Consider the following 25,545-nt stretch of genomic DNA (forward strand, 5'->3'; position numbering starts at 1 on the left):
TTATATGTCCTTTATTTTAAATTCAGTGAGTTATTTCGCCTCCACTTACACTGGTCACAAAGAGAACTGGTGAAAAGTCTTTTAATGACATAATTCACCAATAGGGATGTCTGACTTAACTCACGTCTGCATTATCAAGGCACTACTTGGCTAAAGTGCTGACTGGAGCCAGAAGGAACAGCTGAAGTCATTCACTTGTTCTTTGCAAGAGACAACCTAATCCACCATCAATATGTCAGCTGTAGGTATAATTTCATTTTCCTGTTCTCTTTCTTCCTCTTACCCTCACCACAAGACCCAGATTTATTTCTTGCATGTAGTGGGGTTTTTTCAGCTAAAAGATTCTTTGCTTTTCTGAGTTTGGCTATTTCTATTTCTCCATTTTGGCAGAACAGCCGGGGGTTTCAAGAGTCTTTCTCCTTTCTGTGTAACTATCTTGTAAATCCTTAATACCATACTTTCATATCCACCTTGCTGTTCTTGTCCAAAATTTCAGAACAAACCAGGTTACCTGCTAATTCTCTCTATGTGTCACATGGAAGGTGTATCAGCCATGCTGTATGCATCCTTCATTGTTACCACTCCACACCACAGTTAAATGAAGTAACACAACACATGAAAACTAGTTTCTTAGGCAGCCTCTCTTTTTCAGAGCAATTTCTGTGTCACATGCATATGAAAACTCTGTTCTAATGAAGTAAACCCACAAAATGGTCAACGTCTCTCTTCTAGTCAAGAACAAAAACTTCTTTACAACACAAAAATAGTTCTTTTATTTACTTTTATTAAAATCAGTAAAAGAAGTCCTGTCTTCTAAAATTACTGATTTTAGGGTGAAGAAAGTCCTTATGTATCAAATGAGCAATTCTCAAAGCTGAGAAAAGAGCACAGTACATACCAAGGGTGGCAGTACAGAAAATCATTGCTAGTGCCACTTTTCAAAACATGCACACCATAAGTTAAACACTTGAAAAGCACAAAGTTGCATTAGTACCACCAAAACCAAATGAATTTGTGAGTGCTATACGTCGTTTTTCAGTCTTCCACTCCTGAGCTGTTAATGGAACATAATTGAGATCAAACTCTGCCTCTGTTTTCTCTAAGTTTAGAGTAGGTGGCAAAACTCCGTGGTAACAGGACAGCACAGTAAAAGCTGCTTCAATAGCTCCTGCAGCCCCCAAGAGATGTCCTGTTGCTCCTTTTGTTGAGGAAACAGCAATATTACGTGAGTGATCTTTAAAAAGTCTCTTGATTGCTTGATTCTCAGCAGCATCTCCTAGAGGTGTAGAAGTTGCATGTGCATTGATGTATGTAATGTCTTCAGGCTTGATCCCAGAATCTTTTATTGCAGCAGACATGCACCTAAGAAAAAAAAGAAGACAGAATGAATTTCCCATTGGTTTTTTGACACATGTACAAAACAAAAGTATAGGATGTTTTAGAATGTTTATCATATATGAAAATCTGCATGACATACTTTACCAAGATGTAAATGACAAGAGATGGATTCACATAACTAAACACACCAGCACTTACATTTAGCCACCCAAGAAAGATAGTAGTGGTGAGACCCACTAGAAAGTCAGGTACCTGCTGCTAAAAATTCCACAATTGGGAAAAATACAGAAAGAAAGAAGATATAACTCTACAGACTACATCAATATCTCAAAGAACCTTTTCAATGCAAAATTAAAAACAAACAAACATTTGAGATTGAAATAACGACCTGAAATAATTGCAAAAGTTTATCTTCTGTCCACTGAAGTTTCTCTAGTATAGTAATGCATTAATGTAACATTCAGTACAATGGACTAAGAAATCGCCTTCCCATTCTAAGTGAAAAGATTCCCTAGTTTTTACTAGCTTTTATTTCCCCTCATATTTGCAGTATTAGGGAATCGGAAAAAAAAAATAATCTATCAAACAAAAACATTGGACAATGAAAGAAAAATTCTGCAGTCATCCTCCTCTTGAGCATGTTTCCCAGAGGCTAGAAATGTCAATGAGATAGCACAGATTCCTATACTGAAAATTAAATTTATTAAAAGTCACACTTTTCTACTCTGACATTGTATGTTTCATTCAAACTCTTGATAACCTGTGGACTTTGACTGCCTCTATAAAATACTTTTTTTCTATGAAAACCAAAGAAGGATGAATACAGCTCCATACTGTGATTTTCTCACAGATCTCCTACAGAAAGAAAGAGATGAATCCAACATCCCTCCTTGCACACACAGCTTAACTAAGTATATCTGAGCAAAAGACCATTGACTCTTTTGAAATCCATGAAAAATCAGTAAATAAAAGGAAGCTCAAAAAAATGACAGCACAGGCTGTTGGTCCTATTTAAATGCCTCCAGTATGGCCTTCTACCCTCAGAAGTGTCCAGCTTAGCTTAGGTTGGAAGTCACTGATGCTCACTGTCAGTAGACAGTGAGGCAACACTCAGGCAAAAAGGATTACCGAGGGAAACAGATACATTAATTTAGTTAAATGTCAGCTGCAAGGCATATTTACATTTACAGATCAAGTGTGCAGAACACACTTTATATCCACACTTCTGAGTCTGGCTTTGCCTGTCCTTTCCTGCAGGTTTTTTCCAACATACATATGAGTCTCCAACTGAAGTCAGTTACTAGATGTCAAAAAAAAGATTCCCCTGTTTCTTTTTGATGCAGCAAATAAAATTCCCCCAGAAAAGTAAGAGAAGCATACACATGGATTTAATCCATATACCACGGCAGTAATAAAATACTGGTTTGAAAACTGCATTAAAATGTATTATCTCATCTCAAGGGTGGAAAGGCTCAACATTTTTAGATACCAAGATTAATTTTAAACTACTTCCCACTGTGAATTCAATTTATATGCTACTGCAATCATAAAATACATGAAAAATTCCGTTACAATATACTGCCATATTATCTCAAGGGTAAAAAAGTCTGAAAATCTGAAAGACAACACTACTGATTACTCAGCTCACACCCAAGTCTGCAGAACAATTAAGTATGAATCAAACTATAAAGGGAAAACCTGGTATATTATACCTCCTGGAAAATCTATTAACCAAATAAAGATGCAAACACAGCTTTACAATACTGTGCAGGAATTTGATCTATTTGTGCAGTGATGTATTGAATTTTGTTACTCACATACATTCAGAATAATGCAAACTAAATCTTTACTAAAGATTCCAGTGTCAGCAGTAGTATTCAGCCTACACAAAGCTCCCAAATTTACATAATTTAACTGACAATTTAATTAGGTCAATGATAACAATTAAATTAATTTCATCTACTTGTGAACTGTTTTTGATGAAAGTAACAATGATGAAGCTAAAGTCTATTTGTTATGCCCCTCCAACAACACTCTTAGCTGCATCAAGAATGAAGTATTTAAACATGCTTGTAGCACCAGCATATGAACTAAATACTTTCCGTTATGAAAAGCTCAAGTCTTTTCTAAATAAAAATAGCCACAATTAATGCTAATTACATGTATGGTAATTATTCTAACAAACTAAAATCCTATAAGTGCTCTACAGTTTCCATCACTTGGGATTTCTTCAGGAATGCTATTCTCCTTTCGGGACACAACAAATGACACAACTTGCTTTTACAGTGGGGACTCTCTTCTCTATGGACAAAGTGCAAAGGAGAACCTAAAAAAGGTTCTATCATACCACAAAAGTCTTAAAAAAGAGGTTTCCTTTGACACTTTGTGTGAACAGCTGTAGGCACCAAGCACAAAATATTTTCACATTCAGAAAGTTTTCATAACTATATGCAAAAAGGCTGATTCTAGCAAGAACTGGCCTTCACTTTATTACTAAAAGAAGAAAATTGGGGAAAAACCTTACCAGACGTTCTTTCAGTTTTCAGGTCAAGTTTTCTGGCTTTTGGAATATTAATTCAAGATTGAACAGCATTTCTCTAGGAAAAGCATGCAATAATGGAAACAAATGTATTCACTATAATTAGCATATGAAGCATCTATCATAATCAACATGCAGCTCTTACCTGAATGCACCATCTCCCTCTGGATTAGGTGCTGTTATGTGGCAAGCATCACCAGATAGTCCATAACCTAGAACTTCTGCATAGATCCTAGCACCTCTTTGTACAGCATGTCCATACTCTTCCAAGACCAACACAGCAGCACCCTCTCCCATTACAAATCCTTCTCTTCGTGAATCAAATGGTCGGCAGGCCATTTTAGGGCTTGAGTTAAAACTCGTGCTGAGGGCCCGAGCTCTTGCAAACCCAGCCAAGGACAAAGGACTAATGCAAGCCTCAGTCCCTCCAGCCAACATGATATCTGCATCACCAGCAGCAATAAATCTAAAGGAGTCTCCAACAGCATGTGCGCCTGTGGTACAAGCAGTTGACACAGCATGATTTGGCCCTTTCAGTTGGTATTTAATGCTGATATGGCCTGCTGCCATATTGACTAAAATCTTTGGGACAAAGAACGGGCTGACCTTGTTATAACCCTTTGTTTTAAATAAAGCAGCTGTATCAGAAATCTCTTCCAGTGGAACCATTCCCATCCCAATTGCCACACCAGCACTTAAGCGATCCTCTTCAGACTGGGGACACCAGCTGGAGTCCTTCATTGCCAGATCTGCTGCACCAATGGCCATCACAGTGGCGGAACTCATGGATTTGGTCTCTGATTTTGACACAAACATTTCTTCACTGAACTGACCTTCCCCATTTCCCCTTGGCACACAAGCAGCCACTTTACACGGGATGCCTTCGTATTCTTCCCCCTCAAGTGCTACAATCCCACTGTCTCCTTGAAGAAGGTTCTTCCACACAAACTCAGTCCCCACACCAAGAGGGGACACTAAGCCAATACCTGTAACTACTACTTTCCTTCGACGTTCAGGCAGTGACTTGCTGAAAGCTCTTCTGTGGTTTTGTAAATCCAGACTTAAGTTCAGACTTCGGAGCTGAAGCTTTGCGATCTTTAACAGATGCCATGAGCACTGTGAGAACATGGTAGAAATCAATCACTTCAAGCACGTTCCTGTAACTGGGATAAAAAAAGAAGACACAAATATATCAGTAAAGCATCTAATCTGCAAAACATCACAATTACACTAAATTGATTAAAATCTGCTTTTTACATGAAAGCCTACTTTCAACCCTGAAGAAAGACGGATGTAGCTTCCATCTCTGTAATCATGAATAGTATGTGTTATGGCAGACAGGGCATAGAAATACACTCACTTTATGATTGCCTCTAGTGGGCTATTCTACCCTAAGCTGCTCATGAATATGATTCTGCACTGTTGTGGACTACACGGCACTCTCTGGTTTTCCTGCAAAACTCCTCCCCACAGCTTTAACCACCAGCTGTCTGGAGGTATCAACAATGAGCATTAACAGCTTCAGTCATCTCAGGGAGAAAGTGTATGTTCACCTGTAACTATATGTCCTACCATTGGATGTTGCCATCTCAATCTTTTTGTCAGGAAAAATGGTCTAGAAAACTCAGAACAGGAGTCACAGAATCATAGAACACCAGGTTGGAAGGGACCCCAAGAGTCATCTGGTCCCATCTTTCTCAGCAAAAGTGGAGATAGCCTTCCTGGTTCTGCCACCAAGGCACTCACCAAGGTAATTACATATCTTGGGCATGACACCTACCGTTCATGAGCTTTGGGTTATTTAGATTATCAGGGGACAGCACCTCAGCTGTGTTTGAGCAAGATGTAACCCACCACCACCACCTCCTTTGAAGATAACCCCACCAGACCTCAGGTATCATGAGGCATGTGAAGTGATGGCAGGAGGGTCCAAGTACTTTGGGCAGACAAAAGGGCCATGCCAGACAGTAATGCTGCAGCACTGCACCACAGTCCTTCTACCTTGCCTCAGCAACTGCCAGCCTGGGAGCTGGTCTGATCACACACATCCGGCTAACAGGAGCAGGGCAGAGGCTGCAGCTCAGATCTGCCAACACCTATGATACAGGCTTCAGCAGGTCACCTTGATCCTGGATTTACAGCAGGAAGGTCAAAATTTACCCCAGAAGAAACAATGTAAGTATATCTGTTGAGGTTTAGAAGAACAACTGTCTTGGTTTAGGTAGATAAAAACTGACTGAATGAAGGCCAAAAGGCCCCAGAGGAGGACAATAACATCCTCAGATGAAGGACGTATAACTCTTTAGTGTCAAGTTGGCAATAAAACTGATTTTGGCGGTATCCTGAAGTGGACTGCCTTTGTTATAATACTAAAAATCACTCCCCCTTAAGGTAAGAGACCTTTGACGACAGAGAGCCTTACAGCACAGGCATAGTGAAATAAATCTATACTGTGTCTTTAAACAGAGAATGTAGGAGTCAGTGATTGTAGATCACAGCCCAATCATTGTGACTGCTAGTGCACTATTTTGACCTTTTGTGTATAAATGTAACAAAGCAGGCAGTGTGGGACGGAGTGTGCTTGACTGGCGGAAATGCACCACCAAGCACACTGCAGAACAAATGATATATCCTCTCTAAACAGACTAGGAGTGTGTTTCAAGAGCTCTCTTTCAAACAGGCAACAACCTGCGTTTTGCCTCATAAAAAGGGCAACTGAGCATTGATAGGTCTTTGGTAAAATACATAGGGAGCTGCATGGAGAACATACAGGGCTGTTGGGCTCATGCACTCCTGCTAGGATCATCAAATCATAGAATCACAGAATCATTGGGGTTGGAAGGAACCTCTGGAGATCATCCAGTCCAACCCCTCTACCAAGGCAGAGCCACCCAGAGCAGGTTACACAGGAACACGCCCAGGTGGGTGTTGAATGTCTCCAGAGAAGGAGACTCCACAACCCCCCTGGGCAGCCTGTTCCAGGGCTCTGCCACTCAGTGTAGAGAATTTCTTCCTCATGTTGAGGTGAAGCTTCTAGTGTTTTATTTTATGACAATTGCTCCTTGTCCTGTCACTGGGCACCACTGAAGAGTCTGGCACCATCCACCTGGCACCCACCTGAGATAATGTAATGCATTAATGAGATCCCCTCTCAGTCTGCTCTTCTCCAGACTAAACAGGCCCACCTCCCCCAGTCTCTCCTCATAAGGCAGAAAATACACACACACGCTTTTTCCCATGGGAGCACAAGTACACCACAGTGGCATTAAAAAGCTAAAACCAGTGCTTACTAAAGAGGTCTTCTCTTTAAAAAAACATACGGCTGCTTTAAATCCTGGCCCAAATTTGTCATTGTACATTTTTCAGACAGGTAGTCTGGGTATTTTAAGAAGAGGTAATACGCATAATATCACTACAGAGGTCTTTAAACTGCTGATAGCCTAACACGCAGCTTTCTGTAACACGCTGTTAACTGCTGTATGATGATCAGGAGCCCTCGTCTGGCCCAAGCAATGCTACATGACGTACCGTGGAAGAGATAAACAAGCGGTGGTGATCTCTCCCCGGTACCAAGAGCTACCGGACCTCACCGTGCGTTTAAAGGCTATTAACTACTTCTAACGTTAAACCAAGAGTTAAACGCTGACGCCACGGGACTCCCCTGCACCACAGTTGCCGTCCCGCCCGGCTCCGATAGGGGCAGCCTCTCCGGCGGCCCCGCAGGCGAGGGGGCCGCTTCCGCTCCCCGTCCCCCTCCGTCCGCCACAACGCTCCGCGCTACCTGCGCTACCTCCGCTTCCCGAACTGCCACTTCTCCACACAGGTTAGTTAGAACTCCCTCCGCCGGCCAGAGGACGCCTGGACGCATCACCCGAGAGGCGGTGAGAGAGATGGGCACGCCGGCTTTGTAGCCGATCGCTGATGTCACGATTGGTGAGGAGCCCCCGAGCAGATCGATAGCTCGGCGGTGGACTGTGCGGCCTGGCGGCGCTTGGGGCGGAGCGGTGACCAGGCGCGGCCCCGAGGCCGCCGGTGCAGGCGGGAGGGTGTAGTCCAGGGAACGGGTAAAGGTGGGGAAATGGCTGCCTCCCCAAAATGCGCTGAGGACACAGAGTGAGAGCAAAAATAGTAGGCAACTCCCCGAACTCACGGTCCCAGTGGAGTAATAGGCAAGAAGGTAACGCTAAGGGCGTGAGGGACGCCTTGTCGTGTCCCATCGGTTTCCTTAATACCGCAGGCGTGCTGCATGCATTTCTCACTGAGCTGTCAAAACTGCAGCGGTGAACAGCACAGAGCTACGTAACTCAGGGCCGTCACACACACATGTGTAAGGAGCTCTTCAGGACCATGCTATGGAGTGTTTTTTCAGGCCCGTTTTATATTTCACCATAACCAATTCCTTAGAGCAGTTTTCCTGCCGACAGTTTGCTCCCTTGCTCTAGTCCCAGTGCTCCTCTGATCTCCGTTCTGCTACCTGCATCCCTCAGATCCCCATCCTTCACCAGCTTCTAACTTTGCCACCATTCCTGGTAGAAAGGACTTGGGTGTGCTGACTGACAGTGCTGAACATGAGCCAACTTGTGCCCAGGCAGCCAAGAAGGCCAACAGGATCCTGGCCTGTATCAGAAATAGTGTGGCCAGCAGGGCCAGGCAGTGATCATTGCCCTGTTCTGGGCACTGGTGAGGCAGCACCTCAAATCCTGTGTTCAGTTCTGGGCCTCTCACTACAAAAGGGACATTGAGGTGCTGGAGTGGGTCCAAAGAGGGACAGCAAAGCTGGTGAAGGGCCTGGAGCACAAGTGTGATGAGAAACGGCTGAGAAACCTGGGCGTGTTTAGCCCGGAGAAGAGGATGCTTAGGGGGGACCTTATTGCTCTCTACAACTGCCTACACAGAAGGATGGGGAGAAATGGGGGTCAGTCTCTTCTCCCAATTAGCAAGTGATAGAACAAGAGGGATTGGCTTCAAGCTGCATCAGGGGAGGTTTAGATTAGATACTAGGAAAAATCTCTTCACCAAGAGGGTGCTCAGGCGTTGGAATGGGGACCAGTAGTGGAATCACCGATTCCTGAAGTGTTCATAAACCGTGTAGATGAGGCCCTCAGAGCCACGGTTTAGTGGTGGTCTTGGCAGTGCTGGGGTAAAGGTTGGACTTGATTACGTTAAAGGTCTTTCCCAGTCGAGCTCATCCTAGGACTAAACCCGCCAGGATACGTCAGTTTATCAGCGTCCGGAGCTGACCCCAGGCGGGGTGGGACTACTGCTGGAGCGGGGTCTGAGGGCGTGACCTCACCGCTCCTACTGCGCATGCGTACTGCTCCCGCTCCCGGCGGCACCGAGGGCGGGGAGCGATGGCGGCTGCTGTGGGTTTCGCATCGGGGGCGGCCTCTGCCGCCGTGAGCGAGCTTTGCCAGAACAGGCAGGACATTTTCCTGGAGGCTTCGCGGCTGCTCCTCACCTACGCGGATAACATCCTCCGGTGAGCGAAGCATGGCGGCAGGAGCCCTGGGTCGGGTTCAGCCTGCGGGCCCCTTGCCGCAGAGCGACTGGGCGGCTCGGTCGGGGCCCGCCGTAGGGCAGGCGGCCGGTTTCTGACCGCGACAGTCGGGGCCGTGCCGGGTTGCCCGAGGGCTGTGCGGGCATCGCGGTGGGCCGAGCGCTTTGGCTGGGCGGTGTTAGGTAACCAGAGTGCCCTTGTCAGCTGGGTGGTTCTGGTCCGGTTACTACTGCAGCTCCATAAGGAACTTAACATTAAACACTCCTAGGTAGTAAGTTATTTATGGGCTTGTAGGCAGACTATCTCAAAGATGAGCCATGCGATTCAGTTTTATTATGGGATATTGAACTTAAAAAATATCTAGCATCTCTTCATCGTTATTTAGAAATAAGATTACTGTTCATGTGAGTGTGTGTAGTTTTGATTTGTATTTCCTACTTTGTTGCTGCTTGGTTTGTTTTGAGGGCTTGTTTTTTGTTGGGTTTTTGTTTTTGTTTTGTTTTTTTTTTTCATTAAATATAAAAGCCTGCATTGGCCCTGATTCTGCAAACATTGAAGCACCCAAAAGCTAGTGGATGTATAACAAGTAGTGCTAAAATAGTAACTTGAGTTTTCTGTTGCCTTTCTCATCTGACTCTGTAAGATTGGTATCAAGAGTTAATTGTAGCTGAATTTTTGTGAGGTGGCTCTGTAGGGTATACATACATACCAGTACATATGATTGACCTTGATGTTCAAGCAGCTCAAGATGCAGGAGCAGCTCCCTCCCTGTATGTTTGTGTTTTATCTGTCACTTTCAAAAACTGCTGTGTGACAGAGAATAGTGGGTCCTGGACTAACTCCTTTTAAAGAAAGAGATGAGAGAAGAATGTTTAGAACAGTTGAAAGAGGGAAATGGAACTGAAAGTCCTTCAAGAAGTAAAAAGGCTACAACAGTTTCACCTGTCATGGACCTGAAATGATCCAGCATCATGCTGATGAGTTCAATAAGAATTTTGCTAGGTGGAGTGGGCTGTAAAGTTGTCTCTAAGTGTCACTTCAGACTAAGTCGTGCTGGCTAGGGCTAGAAAACATGTATTTATGAACTTAATTTGCAAACTAAAATTTAGAACCAGTTTGTAACTCAGAGTTGAATGAAGAAGATCATGAATTAAGTCAAAGTAGGTTTCATATTCTGCCTACATGGTGTGACTGAAACTAAGCTTTAAAAAAATCTGTTATCACTGACTAGTGCTGCTTAGTGCAGTTGCCTAGCTTGTAAATGTTTACTTAATTTGCAAATGTAATTAAAACTTTCCATTTCTTAAGGAATCCTTATGAAGAAAAGTACAGGTTAATTCGGATTGGAAATCCAGCATTTTCCACAAGGCTGTTGCCTGTCAGAGGAGCAGTTGAATGTTTATTTGAGATGGGATTTCAAGAGGTGAGTATAATTTGGTGATTTCTGGTGTCTTCATCAGTTTACACACTAAAAATTGGATCTTTTTTTTTTTTTTTTTCTACCTTCCTAATTGCAGGGCACTAGATTTTAAGTGAATTGCTGTTTTCTTTCAGTCCTTGTTTTCATATATCTGCAGTTAACCAACAGAAAATTTAGGTGAGACTACTTCAGAAATCTGGTGGAGCTAGAGCTAACCTGATCTGTGATGATCATAGAATAGTTAAGGTTGGAAAGGATCTTAAGATCATCTAGTTTTCTAGTACAGTTCAGGTACACTACTAGTTTGCTTAATTGTCAGATACATATACATGCTGGCACCAAGGAAATGGTGGGAAACAGGGTGAAAATGCCTTCTCTTGGTAGCAGGCCACTATTAGGTGGGCATCAGACTGCACCATCAGACAGCAGTTTCCATTCTGTGTGGAAACTGTCATTTGAAAGAAGGGGGAGGTGAAGTCCTGCTCTTCTGCTGCTTGCTCCTACCATTATCAGGGCTTGTATAGCCCTATAGTGAGTTAGATAAGGGAAACTGATCTGATTAAAAATTAATCCACCAAAACAAGAGAAGAAATGTTTTTTTCAGCCAATTCACAATGCAGCTGCACAAGCACTAGTGTTGTCATGACAGCAGTGGAGGGCAATAGCCTGTTGAAGTTGTGAGAGGGTGGGACTTCTACCTGTTTAAAACATTTATGAAACTGCATGTTAAAATAGTCTTGAGTGAATCTTGATTCTGTTGCAGTCAAAAAGATGTATTTTGAAGATTGCTTTGTGTCCTGATATGGTCCCTGTCTTGATAGAGCTTAACCTGACTGTTAAGCTAGAAGCAGCCTTTGTAATTACAGGAGAGCTGAGGTGAAAACCCAACTCTTGTTTAATAGTACAAAGCTTAAGCAAGAGCTTTGATTCAATTTATGCATTTGATGCCTTGCTTTTTTATTGGTATGTACATTATGTTATTTAGGGCCAGCTGTCATGAGACCTCCCCCTTCTCTTTGGGTGAAGTTAATCAGTGTAATTGTCCTAATTAAAAAAGAAAAAAAAAGTATGCTAAGGGAAATGGTGACTACAGAGGTAAATGGTCTGTGGATTTATTCTCATGGTGGTGCTCAGGAGATGACTTTTAACAGTGTGCCAAGAGATAGTCAGTGTAGCAGTGTAGTTAGTGAAGTGCTCAAGCCATAGTAACAGTCATTCTGAACATATTATAAAGTGCTATTCTCCCTTCTATCAGCTCTAGGACCATGTTGGCTTAATCTTATGGTTATCATGTCAGTTGAGGTTGGAGCTCACAAACTTATATTCAGCTGTGATAACTAAAGTTGTTTCTTTTGTGTCTGCTTGGTAATTAAAAATTAGTATTCTGCTGGATTGATAAAATTGGTGTAGGTTTGTGGTGATTCTAAAAGCATTAAAATGAAGCACTGCATCTGCAGTGATAGGTGACCTAAAGTAAATGTGGATAAACAAATTAGTGTAATAAATAAAAGTGCTGCAGTGCAAGAAACTGAAACTCTTTTAAAGTGTGAATGATTCAGGATTTTCATGTTTTTAGCATCCTATTTCTTCATGTTAAGTTGGAAGAGTTCAAGGTCACTTCAGTCAGTGTAGTCTAGTGGAAGGTGTTCCTGCTCATGGTAAGGGTGATTGGAACTAAATGACCTCTAAGGTCCCTTCCAGCCAAAATCATTCTATGATGTGTGTCACAATTAGTAAGCTTTTGTTACGATACCAGTAATCATGTTACAATCAAATATAGGAACCCAGAAATCAAGCTGCTTTCATGTCACTAACATTTCCTATCTGAAAACTCGTAAAACCTAGAAGATTATATATAGAAATAGATATATTCTCTTCTTCAGTATAGAAGACAATTCCCAGCAGATGCCGTTCTAGAATCTTCTTCCCCCAACACTGGCTATCTTCCTTTGTTGCCTTGCATTTCACTGCTGCACAGTGAGAACTGAGCATTTATTGTTCATTTTTGTTGCTGCTTTCTCTGCCAAGCCATAATTGGATTGCGTGTGTGTAACTCTACAAAATAAGTTCCTAACAAAAGCATATTGTTCCAAGCCTTTTTTCTCTAGACTGACTGTAGGTTCTTGATCTAATAGCTTCTGCTGTAAGGGACCTAATCTGAAGGCTGAATCCTGCCAAGCCTTAGTGTGCTAACTTCCAGTAAGTGATACAGTTGTTAGCTATAGATAGAAATCACTGACTAGCTTAGACTTGCATTAACTGCTAAATTAATTTGTCTAAATTTCAGGAAGAAACTCACCTGGTTTTCCCTAAAGAAGCTTCAATTGAACAGCTACGTAAAATCAGAGACTTAATTGCTGGAGAGAGGAGTAGCAGACTGAATGAATCAAATCAAATCCATAGATCAGGATCCTCTGAAACTGTGGCCAGCACTCGGACAGTTGCACATCAGCCTTCAAGACCTGCTGAGTCTGTTCTTGCCCCTGCCTATCAGCAGCCAGAAACATCACTTGTGCAGTCTCTTGAAATGGTAACTATAACCTGAAAACTTTGTGGGCACACTAATTCTGAGTACAAAGATCTCTGGAGAGTTAACAGAACAGGTTACTTGGAGAGGCTGTGTGGTCTCCAGATGTGGGTGCTTTCAGGACCTCACTGGATAAAGCCCAGAATAACTTGGTCTGACATTGTAGCTAACCCGTCTTTGAGTAGGAGGTTGGACTAGAAGAATTTTATTATTTTTCCAGTGTTTTCTGAAGTTTTTGAGTGTTTTCTTTGGTTTCCATGCAGCTTCAATGTGAAACGTGCCATAAATAGAATATTAACAAAGATTTTATTGAAGATGTCTATAAGTGTTTTATCATGAGGGTGTCAAGGAAAAACAGCTGATTTGTATTGAAGGGAACATCAAGGTGGGGGAAGCAAAGAGAAGGGTGGGAAGCTAAGACAAGGGCTGTATACTGTGTTTAGTTTTTGAGAGCCAGCAAAAGAACATGAGTGCAACCATGATGTTTGATTGTTAGCATCTCAGTTCATGTGTTATGACCTCTGTGTGTAGCCTGTGAGGAGGCTTTTCTTTTTTTGCACATGCAATTGCTGTGAGAGATGGGAATTTAGCCAGACAAGGGCAGATCTACAGTTATTTAGGCTGTGTTACCCTTCTCCAAGAGGTTGAGATAAAGTTTTTTATCAAGACAGAGGAGTCATTTCGTCTGATGTTACGTGTGGTCTGGCGGGAGAAAACTTTTTATGCCTCATACAGTTTTGAAAAATTGTTATGCCTTTAGATAGAAGATGTGAAGGATGCTGTGGTTTAACTTTCTGAGGAGTTTTCCCTCCCCAGAACCAGTGCCACTTGAATTTTTCGAAAGGTTGTTTCTCATACGTCCTTAACCAGTTTTTCTCATTTAAATTAAATTATCAGTATATTCTTGGATACTGAAAGATGACATACTATTTCTTTCCAATATATACCCCAAGTTCAGTGGAAGAGAAATGGAGAAGCATAGATTGAAGTGGTGGCTTTTAGGGAGAGAGCATTCAGTGACCATCACCACCCATAACGTCCTTTGGGAAAGGAGCTGTTGGAGGCCCTTGAATATTGAGCCATGTGTTAGCATGCTAGTGGTTGTCTCTAAAATATACCAACTGGGTTTATTTGAATTTGTTTGAAATCTTGGTGGTTTGGGTTTTTTTTTGTCTGCATCTTGATTTTTACTCTTTCAGCCATGTCCATGGTAGAGGTTGGAGATGATCATGAAACGTTGAGTGACTTGCTGCAGTACTGGAAGCTTTAAAGCTGTGAGAGTTCCACTGATGTTGCAATGAGAAAATGTTGCTCATTTCAAGTTGACACAATGTATTCTGAGGCTCTTGGCTACTTGTACCTACTTGACTCACCCTCACCACTGGAGTTGTGGATACCTTATTCTGCAACTCTTACTATGTCATGTTTCGTGTGATTCAGAATGGGTGGTAGGGCTTAGGGAAGGGAAAGCTCTGGCTGGTCATTATACTGCTGGGTAGATTCTGATCCATTCCTGGATAGTGATTAGAGAAGGAAAAAGGTATCCAAACTTAGATTTGCAGTGAGGTTCACCATGCTTCTAGATGTTTGCATAAACCTTTGCTGGCATACAGCAGCTTCCATTAAACCAGTCATGCACTACTGTAACATAGATGGTGTTTGCCAGTGGGAAAATCTGCATAGTCATTTCTGATGTGCTGAGCAGTATCTCTGAATGTTCTTTCAGGAAGCTGACAGAACATGAAGATCTATAAGCCATTGACAGTCCCTAACTTCTGTTGTTTCTGTTCTTCCAACTTGCATTAAAGTGAACCTGAACACAATTTGGTTTATGAAGTTACGCCAGTTGCCTACAGCTGATGAGCTCCAGGAAGAGTAAAACCAGTTCTCTTCTGTTAGCAGTTGCAAAAAGTAAGGACTGGCCCTGTAGTACTGTCCAGCATTGAAATAGTCACTCCTAATTTAGATGCTCCTTTGAATGAAGACTCTTGAAGAGTTCTCATGCACGTATTATGTTGCATTTGCTGCTAGCATCTCAGGAAAGTGTGGGATTTTGATGGAAAAAAGATGGTAGTTAAGAAGGCTAAAGACTGAAACATGATTTAGCAGTAGAGATAAGGTAATTTAGCAGTGCCACAGACTTACCCCAAAATACATCAGACTTAATTTTAAAATCCCATTTCACTTTATGTTGTCCCCCTTTAAATGAGAGTGAATAGTTTGCTTGGGTACTAACTCCAGTATTATGAACTTTAGCTATTTATTTTAGTAGATACCTTACTGGGTGCATCATGTAGTTGCCACTAAGTGACGCTTGGGATAACTGCCTGAAGAAACCTAGTTCTTGTATTTGATTTCTAGTGAAATACGCTGGTCAGTGTGTGGTCACAGGGCTATGCAAATCTGTATCAGAGTTGATCTGTGAGAGAAGGAAATAGAAATAGATGAGTGGCATTAATCAGTAGTAGAGTTCTATGAACTGGTGCTGCAGTGTTCAGTAAATCTGATGAATTACAGGTTCTTTTGTGGTTTTCAGGTAAAAGGTGTCCAAAATAAATGGAAGAATAATTAATAAAATTAATCTTAATTAATTAAAAAAAAAAACCCAAACCTTTGCCATCAGAGGTAAACCAGTTTTTTCCCTGAGTCATAAGGGCTTTTTTCCCCTTAGGACACAATTCAGAGTAGTCAAAGATGAAAAGGCTGGCTTTACAGTTTGTGTTGATGGTGTCTGTAATTTGTATTGACATCTTTACAAATAAATATTTCTCCTGTAAAGAAATATATCATGTAACTGAGTATAGCATTATGACTCAGACTAAGATAGGAGAGCTTGGTTCTTCTGGCTTAAGGTGGAAGTTCAAAAATCAACTTGTAACTGAAAATCCTTTTGCAGGCTGCAAATATCTTGAAAACACTTCAAACAAAATTTGAGCATCTTGTATTGATGTATGAGAATCCCTCTATTCAGCAGAAAGCACTAGCTTCAATTCCCCTTCAGCAATTGAAAAGAAAGGCTCAGAAAAAGCTAGCGGAAGCTACAAGACTGGACAAAGGTAATGCTACAAAGTTATAATGTATATGAAATTTGAAATATTCTTTCAAACATCTGGATGATGCATATATCTACTATGCTTTAGGTGTATGGATTTGATCATATGTCTGGAGGTTCCAAATGCTGTCTCTAAATCAGAATTGCGTTCTTTGTAATTTTAACATTTTCTATGCTTTTATTACTTTTTCTTTAATTTTTGTCATCCATCCTTTATTGCTTGTACATAAAGATGTTGAACTCTTAATTTTGGAATTAGTAAACAGCGCTGGGGAAACAGATGGGTTGAGCATGTACTGTTGTATTCTTTGCATCTGGAGTGAAATAGTTCATACAATAGAAGGAGAGCTTCTTATTTGAGCAGTAATTTTTCTGAGACTATTACAGTGCAGTTTTGCTGTATGTACAATTCCAAATTGAGAATAAAACTTCAAAACACTGCTTATCTTTTTAGAGTGATATTACTGGTGAGATTTTGCATGAGACTTTTCCAAGACCCAACCTGATACAAATAGTTGTCTGTCTTGCTAATGCTTAAATGAATAGGAGCTAAAAGTGAAATAGACACAAGTCTGTGGCTCTAGTGGCTAAACCTTGCATTGTCTTCATAAGTGCAAATTTCCTTTGAATGTACAAAGTATCAGTTAAAAGTGACATTTCTGTTTTCAAGTAACAGTTTGATTTGTTTCAGTAATGTAGTGAATTTTTACTTGTATGAAATAAACATATATTTAAAAATCCCCAACACTATTCCAAGACCATACTTACACCAAAAAATCCTTTCATGGGAAATCTTTGATAGAAGACTCTGTTTGAAGTAACTAACTTGATGGGAGTGTTTTTGATTTACAAGCCAAAAATAAGCTATGCTCTATAGTACACATTTAAATACTGTTGTGCACATTATTTAGAAAGGGGAAGGAAGGAGGAGGGTGGTGTTTCCAGGTGCTTCTTCGCAAGCCATCAAACTGATCTATTCAAAAAAGCTTCAAGACCTTAATTTAGATACAGATAAAGGAGAAGGGATGGAACTCCACTCTTTTGTATTGTGACAATTTGCAACCACTTTTAAAGACCTTTCTGAAAACGGTCTTTTTTGAATGGACTGTATATGAGATGTATGAGTAATTGGCCCTTTCAGCTTCTTTGACTTACCTGTACTGCTGTAGTAAGACTGTCACCTGTGGGAATAACTGCTTAATGCTAGGTGGCACTTGCTTTTAGGACTTCCCTTACAACACATAAAAGGCGTTTTTGGATCATAGAGACTGTGTCAGGAAGATTATTGTCATCTGATCAGAAGTACAATTTGTTTTAACTGTTTCCTTTTACCACTTCCCATTAGAAAGATGGATTATGCTGTCAAATACAGCTGTGTGTTCCAGCCAGCATTTTCTGTTCAAATAAACTAATTTGACATTCTTTCTGTGCAGTGTTTTCATGAAGGATTTATTTTGCAAACCAAGAGAAGAATATTCATATGATAGCAGTCATGTTTTCATAAATAGGTTCTGATTTGAATGCTATCCAAGAAGATTATATAGCCTGTTTGAAATCTTCTTACTCAGTTTTTAGCAGGAAGTTTAAATAATTAACTTTGTAAGCAATAACAACCTGAGTGTTCCAGTACAAATGTTTTCCATGTGTAATAAATAAAAATGGAACTTTTACTACAATTAAATCTCAGGTGTTCTTGCTCTGATTAATAGATGATCTTTTCTCATGCACTTCATGGTCTTGGCAATATGTGTTTAATAGAGTTCAGGCCCTCACAGTCTTTTGTACCAAAGACTACTTTAGCTTCTGAGGAAGAGCTTAAATAAGTGAAACATGCATCTTACCTCCTCTCTTTGCCATCCTGAAAAAGGAGCTAGTGCACAAATTTTTTGCATGTTGTTTCAATTTCCTTTTAACAGCGTTTTTATAAATTCTTTTTTGTATCTTTGTATTTATTAGTCAGACCTGACTGCACTGTGACTAACAAGCAAACTGTAGTACATAAAATAACTAGGTATAAATATCTATGATTGCAGGCTGACCTAGATAATGGAGTTAATAGGAGGACTTATTTGAATGTTTATGAATCTAAGAAGGAAGAGTATCTGGACATTGAAGCAGATTATACATTTAAAGACTAAGGAATTAGAAGGATCTCTTTTGAGAGACTGGATTTTTAAATTTTAATTAAGTATGTTAATATGTTATTAGATTTGGTAACTAGGTAAAGTGGAGTTATTTCCAGGTGGTGGAATAGTGACAGTGTGTGAGTAGATTCTAACACTGTTGTGAACCCAGGAAAATGGGTCAGAAGAGTTTAGTGTGGTGAAATTGGCTAGAGTAGAAAAATAAACACATCATGTTCTAGCTGGGGTAAGATGACAAAGGTCTTTATTTGCTAACCTCATTAACAAACACAACCTGTAGAACATACCATGTGAACAGTAATTAAACTGTGTTTGTAGAAAGTCTGATCATAATTACACCTGGCCGTCTTAGACTGCTGCCAGTGTCTGGTTCTTTGGGATTATGAAATCAAAGTGATTGTTATTTCTAGTTTAATAGCCAAGAAGAGGGAAAGAATATTTAGGAGAAGAAAACTGTGGAAGGCTGGGGGCATGAGGAACTTCAGTAGGCTTCAATGTGTGTCTAACTTGTTTTTTCTGAGCAATTTCTTACTCTCAGTCTAGCTCTAGTGTGTAAGAGTGCAATTTTTTGTTCTTTATAGAGTTTGATGCTACTCAGTTTTGCCAATTTAGATTAAATTTTTTTTGTGTCTATCCTTAAGTAACGTATGAAGCTTTTTTTAATAATGAGACTTTAAAATATAATAAAGGCCTAGAGGTGGTGATTTATATAGGTACTGGAAAGTTCAACCAAATTATTTTCCCCTACCTATGTGTTGTGTAAACTTTACAGGTGCGCATGTGAATGAAGAGGATTTCTTACTGTTGGAGCTCTTGGACTGGTTTAAGAATAACTTTTTTCGCTGGGTAAATAATCTTCCCTGCAGCAGGTGTGGTGGGCAGACAGAGCCTAAAAGTGACTACCTGTTGCCTATTGACGATGAGCTAAGGTGGAATGCCAGTAGAGTGGAAAATCATTACTGCAGCCAGTGTCAGTTGTGTAATAGATTCCCAAGGTGAGTGTACAAAGGTCTGTTTTGTCTTTTTTTTTTTTTTTGTTGTTGGGGTTTTTTTTGTCTTTCAGGAAACAGCTTTCCATTTGTGTGTTTTGTAAACAAGTAGTAAGTTGTTGATTGAAAGATCAGAGAAGCCATTTGAAGTAACATAATAGGATGGTAGATGAACCAGCAATTGCATTGTAAGATTAGAGATTTTTAAATTGCTTTTTTTTACATGGCCTTGTTCTGAATACTTTTCTGAATTTCTTCTTTTTTGCTAATTTGATAACGTACATCTTCTAAACAAAATGCATTGATATTGGCATAATATGTAGGTAGGGTTTTGTGCTTTCAGCGAACACTTTTACTTCTATGGAAATCATAAAGGGTAATGCACATCTTACGCTGAGTCTGTAGCAAAAGGGCAAATACACATTCTTTTATATTTTTGCTAACTATCAAAAGGACCAGCATGCAAGTCTAAGTCAGTTTTGAAAACTGAAAACCCAAATTCATTTCAATGTTGCCAGAAACATGTGATGGCGTCATGTGAGTCAAACTAGAAATAGCATTCTGCTCACACTGGTTTTGTGCAATACAGCAATCATTTCTGTTTTCTTTTGTGGACTGAATGGCACTGAAATCTGTTTAAATAATCACAAATAAGGGCAGTCATGATGTATAGATTTGGAAAGGTGGAATATATTTTCAGTTGGTTTGGTTTGGTTTTGGTTTTCTCCTGTAGGTACAACCACCCTGAAAAACTTCTGGAAACCAGATGTGGACGCTGTGGCGAGTGGGCTAACTGTTTTACACTATGTTGCAGAGCTGCAGGGTTTGAAGCTAGATACGTCTGGGACTGTACAGGTATCGGTATTTTAGAACACTTTATTGTTAATAAAAACCTATGCAAAATGAGGTTATGTATTTTATGGTTCTCAGATTATATTAAGCCATCAGGCAGCATATAGAGTTACGAGCTGCCGTTCAGCTAACAAAGACAATATAAATTCAATTTCCTGTCCTGCCTGATGAGATTGAAATACAGTTCTGCAAGTAAGGTTAGATGATTAACTTCAGAATAATGCAATCTTTAGTTAAATCTAAGAGACTATGATCCTTAGAGAAAGTTCTGGTAACTTTAATTCTGAATGTAGATGAACAGAAAACATGTTATTTCACCTGTTTCTTCATTTAATAAATCAGGAAATGTTAAAATATTCTACAGTATTAGAAGGGAGGACCTGTCCTTATAATTTGTTGCTTATTCTTGTCCCTTGTTATATAGATCATGTGTGGACTGAAGTATATTCTTCAGCTCAGAAAAGATGGCTTCACTGTGATCCCTGTGAAAATGTCTGTGATAAGCCCCTTCTCTATGAAACTGGGTGGGGAAAGAAGCTTTCCTACATATTTGCATTCTCCAAAGATGAGGTAGGAGTAATAATACCAATAATAAACAAGCTTGCCCTGAAGCAAAGGTGTGATGTATTCCATCTTAGTGTGATTTCCAGAATTATTACAGAAAACCATACTTCGATTAGCTGGCCTCTTTAAATGAAGCAAAGATATGTGAGAATTTTTGGTTGCTTTATTTTCTTCAACTTGTGCTTCAGGTTGTTGATGTCACCTGGAGATACAGCTGTAAACATGAAGAAGTACTCTCTAGAAGGGCAGCCCTTAGTGAAGCTACTCTACGTGAAACAATTAATGCACTGAATAGAACGGTATGTTGCTTTTCTTAAATGGGTTTCTTTAAGTGAAACCTAATCCTCTCTTCAGAATGCAAAGTCCTTGAACAAAGAAATGTATTTGGTAACCTCAGAGGAATGTCTGCACTGTGGAATATAAAATGCTGATAACTATACAGACCTCATTTTACACTGAATACCTAAGAATCAGTCACAGTGCTGAACTTCTGTGAAATAAGATGAAGAACAGTATGTAAGAGGATTATCTTTTATATAGTCAAATGTGTGTGTATATGTAAAATATATATTGTGTTTATATATTTTTTCTTGATGTCTTTAGAGTAGACTTGTTCATCAGCACATGTTGTGGGTAAACTACAACTGCTTTGCAACTGTGTGGACTCCTTGAGGGCAGCTGAGCATTTTCCGCATCAGTAATGCTTTAACTTGAAAGCGATAGTATTTATAGTTACAAGAAACGTAGCCCTACTTTGTTTTCCATGACTTCTTAGAAGGTCTAGGAAGCAGGAGGAATGATTCACAGGCTGCTTCTAAGACTTTCAAGAAGCATTGATTCCATCAGCAGAGCTTTGGTCTAGATCCTCATATACTGTTCTGGGGACATTAGGCATGAATACACAGAGCTGTTTGCACCAGCATGTCATAGTCACGGAAGTCGAGTGCATACAGCACCTCTCTACTAAGATTTTCTACTCCCTACTTGGGACAGCATGAACTTTTCTTGATTTGAAATACTAGAAAACCACAAAACCTTGAGCCACCTGTGAAGTTCCATTTTTGTCCCACTTCCTTTCAGGGCTAATTCCTGTGCAAACTTTAGTTCCAGTGGTAGCATACAGCTGATGGCTTAATAAAAGGATTATGCCTTCTTTAGAGGCCTGCTGGCCTGAGGGTTACAGCCTAACAGTAAGGGTGTAAAAAACTGAGCCTGCCTCATCTTTGAGGCCAGAGGTTGAAATTTTATCAACAGTGAAGTGAAGTATTAGTTAGAGTCACAGCAGAGTGGAGCTCTAAGAAGGCTGGCCAGAGTAGCAAAACAAGGAGATAGAGGATCAGAAATTCAAGTTAAAGAATGCATCTGTTTTGTGCAGGGTTACAGAAATTTAATGCCATCCTCTTCAGGCATTCATTGTACCCTTGCTGGCTACAAAACTGACCTCAAGGGCCTTTCTTCTGATCTGCTGGTGACAGTCACCAGACTCTTCTCCACTGGGTGTCCATAGGGAAAGAAAACTCAAAATATGGCACTAGTAAGCTGAAAAATAACTTTGACAACACAGGTGGAATCGGGAAAGTATATGCAACTAGTTATGGGCTGGCTTGCCTGACCTCATTCTCACCTTGATATGGTATCACTGTAGGATCATGATATGTTTCACTTACAGGAGTTTGGAGAACTCCAGTAAAAAAGTACATTGCCATCTCCAACAGATGGTGCTGCATGTTGGTCTATTGGACTGTTTCTTACTCCATTCTATGTGCTTTATAGGACTGTGCAGCTCCTGTGCTGACGTGAGCACTTTTCAAACAGAATTTGGGTTAAATTGCAGCCATTTCATGGTGATTGATGTGAGATGAACCAGTATTGCTTGTATAAAGGTTTAAAATTCAATTTCCTCAACTTATCTGTTGCTTACCCAGAAGTGGGTCCAGTTAAACCATGGGTTATCAATCCCCTTGAAAGCACATGATTCTTCAGGACACATCAGTAGTGTAACTTGCATGTGATGCAGAACTAATTTTAAAGCTGCAGTTCACAATTCCTCTTCCTTCCTGTTCCCTTTGCCTGCCAAAGGAAGGTGGGGCCTGAGCATGTATGTAGAGGGTAATACCTTAATAAAAAACAAAAGCAGGAAGTTTGAGCTATGGCAGTTGATAGTGGCATTCTTGGAATCCATTTCAGTACATGGATCCTTTATAACAATGTCATTTGTAGGAAATGTAGTTACAGGTTTTCCCAGCACAGCAGTGTTGATCTTTGTGGAGTGTGTGTTACATGCTGCTAGTATTTAATATGCAAGAGTCTACTGGGTGTGGGGAGATTACAAAACTTAGCATGCTTGTACACTTTACAGTTGAGGAACTTATTACTTTTTTTTATCATATGAAAGAGGCATGTTTTCTGAAGCACCCTTTTTGTGTTGAAGCGCTCTTCTTTAACAACTGGTTTCTTCAGATACTGTTACAACAGCTTGCAGAGCAAAGGCAACCAAGTCTCAGACTGCCATCACTCACTAATTTTGGTGTGATGACCCCTGACACTGGGTTTCCCTATATCAAAGCAGCTCAAAGAAAATTGTAGATTAGTATCGTTACCTTAAGGACAATATCAAACTTCCATATCCATATCAGACTTCCTTTGATCTGGAGTGAAATATGTAGTACTGCATGTGGGTATCCAAAGTGCCCATGCAGGTGTTAGATTCAGGAAGGCCTGGTATTCCATGAGAAATTGCTGGAGTCAGTGCTTGTCATCCAGCAACACAGAGGTGCATTACCCCCTTGCTGTGTTGTAACTGGTATTTGGCAGCCGGAATTTGTTCAGCTGGAGCTGTTTCTCATAACTTCTCTGTATGTACTTTTCCTGTATCCAGTTCCACATTGTTGCTTGCAAACCCTTCAAATGCCTCTTTTCTGATCCCTAATAGAAAAACTTTCTGGGGTCAGGACTGCTTTTGGGATAATTGGAATACTTACTGGCCTGAAGTTTCAGGCTGAGTGTGCATGCCTTGGGCAATCACCAAAGCGGGAAAAAAAAGAAAAAGATGTGTAATCACTTGTGTACTCAGTATTGAACCCACACAGAGTTGGAAAAACTACCCACAGTTCAAGCAAAATGCTTCATGTATCAGCTGTGTATATTTGATGTGAAAATGATGGAGACAAACCCCCAGGCTCTCAGCGAATTTTTTAAGTTGCGTACCAAAAAATGCCCATAGTTTAATTCATGTGGGCAAAGAAAGCATGTTATGTAATTCTTTCTCTTTTCCACTGATTTACCTGGAAGTGCAGGTGACACATTTTTCTCATGTTTCTGATACCTGCAAAAATATTAATGTCATAGGTTATGATGAAATCAGTCACTGTGAAATAACTGTTTCAGAGACCAACTGAATCATTTATTTGGGCTTAACCACAAAACCAAGACTGTTGCAAATCAAATCATTCCACCTTAGAGAAGTTTGACTCCAAAATTATGCTTGCTTTCACTTTCCCTAAATAATACCAAGAGCAGCTATGGTACAGAATGCATATGAATAGCTATGAAATATGCTGTGGAAGTGTTTTATCATCTAAGCAAATGTATTAAAAATATAGCACAAACCTTATTTTAAAAGAAAGCTATATCGTTAGTGTATGCAAGTTCACATGCAGTTATGACTGATTTATACTGGCACACATGGTATAAGATTGTTTCCAAGATTAGTGTTTCTAACAGTCAGTCTTGACTTTAGATGTTAGTCTGTTTTTTCAATTCTTCTTTTCCCTGTTGGTGTCACTGTAGAGCAGAATTACAAATACCATTTTTCTGAATTTTTTACTTTGTTTCTTAAACGTATTTTCAGAGACAACAGTCTTTGTCTGAAAATAGAAGAAAAGAGCTCTTGGAAAGAACAATTGTGGAGCTTGTTGAATTCATTTCTCCTAAAACGCCTAAACCCGGAGAATATGGTGGAAGGACATCAGGTTCAATGGCTTGGCGAGTAGCTAGAGGTGAAATTGGTCCAGAGGTATTTAACTTTTGCATTGGTGACTTATCTCAGAGGTACATAACTAGAGGTTCTAGGACTGTGGTCTGCAGAAGAATATCGCTGCATGGTAGGCAGCCTACAGATTTAGTTCAGACAGTGAAACTTGGAAAAACATTAGGTGCAAGTTTGATGTGAATTCAGTAGAGGTCCACAAGTAATTTCTGAGGATTGATGGTGGTCCATTGCTTCTCAAGTTTCTACCTTCAGTGTTTTGAAGTCGATTTGTAAGCTGTCATATACAAGCATGCTATATGATAGTCACAAATTACATTTGTTATTCATGATTGTACAAGAAGTATACTCAACATGGATTTTCTATTCCTGACATGCTAATCTCTCAAATTTGCTATTTTTATGTTATTTTGTTAATAATTTACTTCTAAAAGCAATTGAATGAAAATTTTAAAAACAAAATCTCTGTTCCCCCCCCCCCCCCCCCAAAAAAGATTCAGGTATAATGTAGGAAACTATTTTAAAACTTCTGTTCTTCTGTTTGCAGAAATATTTTTGTCCGTGACCTTTCTTAAAAATGACTTATTTTTCAGTTGGCAGTAAAATTGAATTGGGAAGCCAAGGCATTCTGTTTA

The 25,545-nt window shown here is 40.2% G+C and overlaps 2 protein-coding genes across 4 annotated transcripts in view; one reads left to right on the forward strand and one right to left on the reverse strand.

Annotated features, from left to right (window-relative positions):
• LOC133217306 (peptide-N(4)-(N-acetyl-beta-glucosaminyl)asparagine amidase-like) overlaps positions 1–25,545 on the forward strand; it is a 452,245-nt gene that overhangs the window by 421,193 nt on the left and 5,507 nt on the right. Inside the window, exons 1-9 of one of the 3 annotated variants that reach the window (XM_061362666.1) lie at positions 9,190–9,356; positions 10,683–10,797; positions 13,082–13,324; positions 16,218–16,377; positions 19,290–19,512; positions 20,240–20,361; positions 20,783–20,928; positions 21,111–21,221; positions 24,773–24,937. The exons of the other annotated variants lie outside the window; for them this stretch is intronic. Coding sequence (XP_061218650.1) covers positions 9,229–9,356; positions 10,683–10,797; positions 13,082–13,324; positions 16,218–16,377; positions 19,290–19,512; positions 20,240–20,361; positions 20,783–20,928; positions 21,111–21,221; positions 24,773–24,937 — 1,413 coding nt within the window. The 5' untranslated portion in view covers positions 9,190–9,228. Of the gene's footprint in view, positions 1–9,189; positions 9,357–10,682; positions 10,798–13,081; positions 13,325–16,217; positions 16,378–19,289; positions 19,513–20,239; positions 20,362–20,782; positions 20,929–21,110; positions 21,222–24,772; positions 24,938–25,545 lie in introns of those variants that run through there. 3 annotated transcript variants of the gene reach the window in all.
• Positions 765–7,521, reverse strand: OXSM (3-oxoacyl-ACP synthase, mitochondrial). The gene is made up of 3 exons (XM_061362650.1): positions 7,406–7,521; positions 4,023–5,034; positions 765–1,362 (listed from the first exon to the last, which is right to left on the reverse strand). The coding sequence occupies exons 2-3, from the start codon at positions 5,003–5,005 to the stop codon at positions 960–962; spliced, it is 1,386 nt and encodes a 461-aa protein (XP_061218634.1). The 5' UTR covers positions 5,006–5,034; positions 7,406–7,521; the 3' UTR covers positions 765–959.

This window comes from Neopsephotus bourkii, unplaced genomic scaffold (assembly GCF_033783945.1).
Source record: "Neopsephotus bourkii isolate Nb327-2 ecotype Australia unplaced genomic scaffold, CSIRO-AGI_Nbou_v1 NB_1132, whole genome shotgun sequence".
In the NCBI taxonomy this organism is placed as follows: domain Eukaryota; kingdom Metazoa; phylum Chordata; class Aves; order Psittaciformes; family Psittacidae; genus Neopsephotus; species Neopsephotus bourkii.